This window comes from Staurois parvus, unplaced genomic scaffold (assembly GCF_062004578.1).
Source record: "Staurois parvus isolate SC_StPar_1 unplaced genomic scaffold, SC_StPar_1.0 ptg000686l, whole genome shotgun sequence".
NCBI lineage: Eukaryota > Metazoa > Chordata > Amphibia > Anura > Ranidae > Staurois > Staurois parvus.
Genome location: NW_028318482.1, coordinates 4,149,463 through 4,158,613, shown reverse-complemented (window position 1 = coordinate 4,158,613; position 9,151 = coordinate 4,149,463). Strand labels below are relative to the sequence as shown.

General features: G+C 42.3%; 1 protein-coding gene across 1 annotated transcript in view; it reads right to left on the bottom strand.

Moving 5' to 3' along the window:
* Positions 1-4,287: 4,287 nt before the first annotated feature.
* Positions 4,288-9,151, bottom strand: part of LOC149447461 (immunoglobulin superfamily member 1-like) — an 84,213-nt gene continuing 79,349 nt past the window's right edge. The window contains exon 7 of the mRNA XM_089652579.1: positions 4,288-7,216. Within this exon, the coding sequence (XP_089508705.1) occupies positions 7,175-7,216 (42 nt within the window). The 3' untranslated portion in view covers positions 4,288-7,174. The remainder of the gene's footprint in view (positions 7,217-9,151) is intronic.

Here is a 9,151-nt window from a genome sequence, read left to right as displayed (position 1 = left end):
TTCTTTCCCTCCTTCTTTCTCTCCTCCTTCCTTCCTTCTTTTCCTCCTTATTTTCCTCCTTCCTTCCTTCTTTCTCTCTCTCTCTCCTTTCTTTCCTTTCTCTTTTTTCCTCTTTCTCTCTCTTTCTTCTCTTTCCCTCTTTCCTTCCCCATTCAGCAAAGGATAAAGGTGGCCTCCAAAAGCTCCTTCGAGGAGGGTTCCAATGCCCCTCTTTGCTGGAGGGTATGTCTGATGTTAAAGCAGTGGGTAAGTGAACAGGGACCTCAATCTCTGTCCAGGCCAAGAAACCCCTGCTAATTCTTTCATCCTGCCTTTCCCGTAGCCGTCGATAGATCTTCTAGTAAGGTCGGTACCCCCACTCGGGCAAGCTCATCTTTCAGGGTGTTGGATAGACCGAGACGAAACTTGATGATGCAGTGTGGAATCATTCTATTGAGTGTCAGAACTCCATATACGGAACTCAGTCACATAGTCCTCTACAGGCCTTTGGCCTTGCTGTAGCTTGCGAAGCATAAATTCTGCAGTCTGATGACAGAAGGGATCAGCGTATAGCAGAGATTAACCGACAAATGTCTTCCAATGCAGAGGCCTTCCTTTCAAACCCCATCACTGGCTGACTGGTACTATCATGTATCTGATAGGAGAATGAAATGACAAGGTCCGCCTCACTTGCCTCACTAGCCCTGACCCTGCTGGAAGTGGAACAGAGGGTGACTAGGGACCAGGGAAACAAAAGTGCCTGCAGGTGTTGCCTGAAGAGCTTGCAGCTGGAGTCCTTAGGAGACTGGCGAACCACCGGTTCAGAAACGGTAGCGATGTTTCGGAATCCCACCTGGGTTAAAAGGGCACTCCTATTGCACAATCGGATCAGGATGAGTGGTGTGTCAGATCTCCCAGCAGACTTGAAGCCGGAACAGCTTATGGTGTGCAGAGCTGGTATAGTAGACAGCCAGGCATGCACTTGAGCAGGACAGGAAGCAGGGATTGGAGACAGGAGCAATGTCACAGGAATAGCCAGGGTCATCAAAGGGCGGACAGCGAACTACCAAATCATAAGCAAGCCGAAGTCAGGAACAGAGCAGAGGTCAGGAACGAGTATCAAGGCAGAAGAGGAATCAGAAATCAGGTCAAGAACAAGCCAGGTCAGCAACAAGGGGATCATACAGGAACACAGCAGGACACAGGGAAACAGCCGAAGACCAGTCAGCACTAAGCACAGGCAGAGGCATCCTTTAAATAGTCCATCTGGTGCCAACATTCGCTGTGCATGTGCGCATGCTTGTGCACATGCACACGTCTGGTCACTATTCTGCAGATATTTCTGTGCGCATGCGCATTTCTATTAGCCAGCCAATTCACAGGATATCCCTTACAGCAGAGGGTTCTGCTGCAGATATGCTGGCAGTGAATGGAAGAGGGAGGGAGCCCAGACTGGAAGAGGGGGTCATCAATGTAAGCATCATTGGAGTCAGTGGGAGTAATAGTGCCCCATCATTAGTGTCAGTGTGGGAAGAATAGTGCCCCATCATTAGTGTCAGTGTGGGAGGAATAGTGCCCCATCATTGGTGTTACTGACACCAATGATGGAGCACTATTCCTCCCATTGACACCAATGATGGGGCACTATTCTTCCCACACTGACACTAATGATGGGGCACTATTACTCCCACTGACTCCAATGATGGGGCACTATTCCTCCCACTGACAGCAATGATGGGGCACTATTACTCCCACTGACACCAATGATGGGGTACTATGCCTCCCACTGACACCAATAATGGGGCACTATTCCTCCCACACTGACATCAATGATGGGGCACTATTCCTCCCACACTGACACCAAATACAAACCTGTAATAAATCAAACATATTTTATTGAGCTGTAACTTTGAGGGCTCATGTACACGGGGTGTTTGGAAAACTCTTCTGAACGATGGAAACTGCCTGCTGGAAAACGTAGGTTAAAAAACGTCAGGTTAGCCGCGTTTGCATATCGTGTTTATGCGCGTCTGCGTTTAGAAGCGTTTTTAAAAGATAACCTCAGGAAACCTTCCCAAATGCCCAGAATGCACTGAAAAATAGTAAAAACTTAACTATTTCAGATATTGTGAGAGGAATAGAGAAAGCAGAAGCAGAGAGAGCAGTATGTGTAGAGATGACCTGTCTTTTCTGGTTGTATTCACTATGGATCCCATCATGAGCATAATGCAGCACGGTCTACCATTTTTTCCTTCATGCGAAACCTGGAACTGACTGCGCTGGTGTACTGGGTCCATTTCAGCACCTGGAAAATGCTTTGCATGCATTTATGATGATGGAAAAAGGCTCTGGACATGGAACAGTTAAAAAACGCTTCTAAATGCAAACGCTTATAAATGCAGTTAACCGCGTTTACACACGTTTACAAGCATTTGGCATTTGAAATGCCAGTAATATCTACTCCTGAACGCAAGTTCGATGCGTTCAAAAAACGACTGTAAACTCAACTGCCTGTAAATGACTGTAAACGACATAGTGTATATGGACACTTAGGAAAACATTAGGGAGAATTCAGGGGCTGCTGAAAAAAAACGCAGAAAAGCTCCTGAACGTCAGTTTATCGGCTGCAGTGTACATGAGCCATTAAGCCAGTGCTTCTCAATTATTTTCTGTCATGTCCCCCCTAGGAAGAAGAAAACATTTTGCGCCCCCCCGCGTGACTGTAAATAGTATAATTTGTCTATAAAATTGTTATAAGTACACCTCTGCATAACACTGTATCCTTATTAACGTATAAGAGAATAAAAAAAGAAAGAAATGTGGATCAATTTACAACAAAGAATAGCTTTATTAACTGTAGCAGAAAAGATTTAAAGTGCATTAGAAATTCAAAAAAAATTAAATCCTTAATTAAACTATAAACATTTTTTGATTGGACATGTCAAACCATATGATACTAAAAAAATACATAAAATCAATAAATAATAATGAATTCAAACCGATCACCAACATTTACTTAGGACCTAATCATTGGCGCCCCATCATTGGTGTCAGTGGGAGGAATAGTGCCTCATTATTGGTGTCAGTGGGAGGAATAGTGTCCCAACATTGGTGTCAGTGGGAGGAATAGCGTCCCATCATTGGTGTCAGTGGGAGGAATAGCGCCCCATCATTGGTGTCAGTGGGAGGAATAGTGCCCCATCATTGGTGTCAGTGGGAGGAATAGTGTCCCAACATTGGTGACAGTGGGAGGAATAGTGTCCCAACATTGGTGTCAGTGGGAGGAATAGTGTCCCATCATTGGTGTCAGTGGGAGGAATAGCGCCCCATCATTGGTGTCAGTGGGAGGAATAGTGCCCCATCATTGGTGTCAGTGGGAGGAATAGTGTCCCAACATTGGTGTCAGTGGGAGGAATAGTGTCCCAACATTGGTGTCAGTGGGAGGAATAGTACCCTGTCAGTGGGGAGAGGAATAGTGCCCCATCGTTGGTGTCAGTGGGGGGGAGGAATAGTGCCCCATCGTTGGTGTCAGTGGGAGGAATAATGCCCCATCATTAGTATCAGTGACACCAATGATGCGGCACTATTCCCATTGACACCAATGACACTTGCTGACCCCTGTTGCAGTATGCTGCTGCTGCAGCCAGCATATGTGGTTGCAGCAGCACCTCTGCACTGCACACTTACCGGCTTTTCCCTCACTCGATTTTCGCGGGTCCGCTCGGCTCCGCCTCCTCGCCCATGATTGGCCGCCTGTGTACCTTTCCTGAGCTACAGTTCTGGCGGCCAATCACCTTCCTGGATGGATCATCGTGGGAGCCAGGTAAGAGACCGCAGCCCTCTGCCCACCCCTGTTCTTAGTGTCCCTTCTGTCGGAAGGGGGGGGGGGGCGGCGACGCGCCCCCCTTGAAGCACTGCATTAAGCTAAATCAACGGGAAATTGATAGTGAATATGAAACGTGCAATCACCCAATTGTACAAAAAAATCATAATACATAAAGACCACAGAAATGTGTGTGTGTATATATATATATATATATATATATATATATATAAAATCAGGTGACATCTTCCATGAATCCCCTCATGAGTTTCACCTCCACTGCTTAATATCAGCCTGTTATCAAGAAGAAAGACCCCGAATCATAGGAAGACTTATAACGCTCTTGGATGTCCGAGGACTTTTGCAGCAATCTTGCACAGAGATCGGAAAGCACAGGGTACACCAGCAGGGATCAGTTAACCAGCACTTCCACCCAACATGTGTCATGATACCGGTGAGCAACAAGTAACAAATGCTCCATAGTGTAAAACTGCTTGATTATTTTATTGAGTTCAAAGAAAGGTACCCACATTTACAAATATGCAAGAGACACAAAACAATGTGTTTCATTGTAGGAGATGTTCTTAAGGGGATGGCTTTATTGTCAATCCCACTCTTCCACTTTACAAAAGGTTCTTGTTCTGTTATTTATCTACAGGTTTAGAGTAATATCCTGCTTGGGGAGGGCCATTTCTCATAACCCATACAAAGAAGGCTATGCAGGTATTCAGAACTATAAAAGGCCAAGTCTAGGCAAAGCAATGTTTCAGCTATAAATAAATACTGCTCTGACTTTTATCCTTACTTTCCTTTACCGAACTGTCTCACTTTTAGGCTAGGACTCCATGAACATGACAAGGAGGCCTGATAAGGGCCTTCAAAGCTCCAGACCCACGCTGCATTTATTAAACTTTGATTGCACTGGCATAGTTTGAGTCATCCCTCCCACCACTACAACCACAGCTAGGAAAGTGATCTGATTACTGTAGAAGGGAAGCCTTACTTGTGCTACTGTAGTACTCTTTGAAATGGTGCATTATGCATGAGGACATTTCTTTTATATTTGCTTGCTTTACAATTGTATTTGCTATATCATTGTAATGGCTATTGAAAAGCATCTATGGGAAGAGCTGGTTTTATCTAAAAGCAAATGTATAGTAATCAAGCACATTTTCAAATAGACAATTACACATCACAAAGCATTCATAAAGACGTGGAATTCTAGACATTATAAAGAAAGAGTCATACCTTGAATTAAAACACTGGATCATGTAGCTACACCACGTTTGCCACCAATCAACATAAGATCTACTAGACACTCTTCTCCAAAATGGGATCATCAAACCAATGTACGTGACGTCACCAGGGGCGGACTGACAACTCATGGTGCCCCCGGGCAATAGGGAATCATGGGGCCCCTGTGTCCTCGCCCACACTCAAACCACTCCCAAAAAAGCCTATGAAAGGTACCAGGGGCATCTCATGGGGCTCCCTACTGACCCTGGGCCCTCGGGCAGTGCCCAAGTGTCCAAATGGTCAGTCTGCCCCTGGACGTCACCATGCACTGAGAACTCGGAAGTGGCTTTGCGCTACCTCTGACCAGCTGTTCTTACCACAGTGCTGTTACATCTTTTATCCTTATGGAGTAATTTGAACTATTTTATTAAAAACTTTCCTGAATGGTTTTACGCTATGAGCTGTGTTTGGCCTCTTATTATCTTATATGTACTCTGGTGAATTGGAGGTGACATGTATCCTGGTGGTAGTGGTCATACATCTTAATGGCATAACTGGGCTCAGTGCAATTATAATCTAGCATTGTTTGACTTCTCTGAATAGAGGTAATAGAATTACCAATAAGCCTTTTTGTGTGGCACTCGGTGGAGGAACACACGTGTGATGCCTTTCACAGGCTAGAGAAATCTCATATATATATATATATATATATATATATATATATATATATATTTATATATATATATATATGTATATAGGACTTTATGATTATATGGGCACTAATATTTCTGGTGTTATGCACTGTCTTCTATATTATTTAAATGGAATTTATTCTGTTATGGTTTTACGTGATTATTTATGGTTTGATTTATTGTACAAAGAGTGATATGCTTCTTTTTTGATTGTTATTAATAGCACTGCACTTTTTGACTACAATACTTGAGCCTTTGACATCTAATGGCATGCTAGAAGCTTTATTATATTTTTTCACCCATTAGTGTGGTTTCTTTTTGTATTCCAAGTTTTTTAAAAGTCAGCAGCTTCAGTATTTGTAGCTGCTGAATTTTAGTTTTTGTTCTAGATTGAAGTTCCTCATTATCTGCAAACTTGTTCTGGTTTAATGATTCAAAGTATGCAAATAAGAAGATCAGAATGACAGCAGACTCCATATTTCTGCCAAAGGTTTCCTTTAGGGCCAGTTCACACCAGGATGTGTCCCAGATTTGTTTCCTTATGCACGTTTTTGATGCGTTCCAGTTCATTTTCACTCCTTTTTCTTCAACCTAAAAAGGACATAAGAGCTCCAGTGCATTTTTGATGCGTTCCAGTTCATTTTTTCTCCTTTCTTCTTCTTCACCCTAATAAGGACATGTGAGTTCTGGTGCATTTGTGGTGCGTTCTGGTGTGTTTTTGATGTGTTTTACTGTGTTCCAGTACAGTTCAGTGCAGAAAAAATGCTACTAAATTCTACTTTTTTGTTCTATAACTAGAATGCATTGGAACTGACTGCACTGGTGTGAACTATGCCATGGAAAACCATGTAACCTACTAGCAATGCGTTTTTGATGCACAAAAGAAACGCACTGGACTGCATGTGGTGTGAACTGACCATAAATGTATTGAAACTTCATGACATTTCAATCAACTCTATGCACTGTAGTTCATTGTGATGCACTGCAGTGCGGTGACAAGTGTTACAAGTGTTACTGTGCATAAAAATGCAGACATGCTGCATTTTCACGCAACACACACAATCGCACATATATGTTGTGAGCACGGAACATGGAATTGTGATCCACACAGCTCAATGCTTCTTATGTGAAGAAGCACTAGGACCTTATGCCTTAGCCTGAAATGGCATATTAAATAGATTGCATGCAGCAGCACAGCAAAGCTAATAAAGCCACTAAGCTAATTTTCTGTAACAATACAGCAAGTTTGATATATTTATGGATGTTTGTAGATCATTTTACTTGAGTTAACTGGTCACATGACCTGTGAAACTGACCAGCCTCTCCTCCAATAACTCTGCTGCGTTAAGCAATGGCTACAAAATGGGCAATGGTTGCATTCCCATCATAATTTGTTTTTTAGCAGAGTTTACATCTTCTCTACTTTGTCACCAGTGCTGGAAATCTAATTATCTTCCATCACATGTTCTGTCGTCATTATCACCATCTACAAGAAGAACATTGTAATAATTAGAATGAATATGTATCATAAAGACAATAGTGAAGAAAAATATATTCATTACAAATACCTGACTTCACTGGTCAACAAAGGTATACAATATACAGTATATGGTATCCATTACAGAGCATACCTAATCTCTACCAGTGTGATTAACCACTACTAGATTACCATGACCTATATCAATGAAAACCTTCACAGACAGAGGGTTCTTCAGGTTTAAGACTCTTAAAGTGGAAGTCTGATCAAAACGTAAATAGGCTTAAACCTTCCCCTACCCCAATTCTAAGTCCTATACTAACTACCCTGTTAAAGAGAGATGTCTATACTTGCCTAAACTAAGTGCACTCCGGACCGGTGATGTGATCGGCTCCCAGTGCAAGCTTCAGGGGAGGGAAGGGACAGAGGACAACAGATGCCCCATAGTAAGGTTATGGGTGAGGTCACCACCCAAGCATTGCAAATGTTGTCTCTGTCCTCTTCTCTCCCCTTAAGCTGGGTAGGGTAATTAGTTTAAGGCTTGGAATGGGGGTGGGAGCAAGTTTACGCTTAGCTAGGTTTTGGCCGGACTTCCACTTTAATAAAGCAATCTCATTTGTTGCCAGCTAATAAGCACAAGTATCTCTGTATCAGCTGATACCTACTAAAATAATAACATAATTAATGAAAACCTATCACAAGAGAATGATGTCGGCTGTCGTACCTGGAAATTCTTCCTCTGCTGTTCCTCCACACAACAATGATCTAGAGTTTTCCACGGCTGTGCACCAATAAGTGGTTTATATTACTGCCTTTGAAGGTTCCACAGGTTTGAGCCATCATTTAGCATAGTGAATTTAGCCCTGGTTCACACTGAGTGCCGCAGATCAGTGTGATTTGTACCTCTGATTTCACTGCAGCTTGCGACTTCATTTAACAGAAGTCAATGCAAGTCACAATGAAATCGGAAAAAAGTAGTGCATGACCTATTTTTGAAATCTGCTACTCCAAATCGAAACTGAATAAGACAGTGTTATAGAAATATATTAGATGTAACTTCAGGTGTGATTTGTAAATTGCACGTCGCACCTGAAGTCACACCAGTGTGAACCAGGTCTTAGGTTCATACTTGTCCATCTGTATTTTTGTACTTTCTGTTGCATTTTTTTAATGTGTTTTTGATGTGCTTTTATGCATTCTTTTTTGCCAATGACAAGCTATATCTCCCATTTGTCTACAGGAGGAACCCTGTTATAGTTAAAAAAGGGCCCAAAATGCATCTAAATGGATGTCATGCATTTTTGACACAATTTCATTGAAGTCTATGGGTGCAAAATCACACCAAAGAAGGTTATGCAGCATTTTCAAAAAACAGATGAAAGAAAATTGCCTAGGTGTTAACAGGCACCACAGAAAAGATTCTTCTTGTTGTGCAATGTCATACAATGTATGGTGCAGGGGCGGACTCATGGGGCCCCCGGGCAATAGGGGATCATGGGGCCCCTGTGTCCTTGCCCAAGCTCAAAAAAAAGCCTATGAAAAAGGTAACAGGGGCATCTCATGGGGACCCCTACTGACCACGGGCCCTCGGTGCCAGAGTTTCCAAATGGTCAGTTCGCCCCTGGTATGGTGCACAAAAAAATATGATCAGATGTGAATGGGAAGTTAAAAGAACTTGTTTGTCCAGTGCTCTGATTCTGATATCAGACGAGGGTTGATGAGAGGCTAAAAAAATAAATTTCAAATGTATGAATATTTGCTTGCCGGAGATTTGTATATATATATATATATATATATATATATATATATATATATATATAATTCACATACACAGTTAGGTCCATATATATTTGGACACAGGCACAATTTTTGCTTTTTTCAGGTATTTACCGAAACATATTTAAGCTATAGTTATATAATGGATATGGGCTGAAAGTACACACT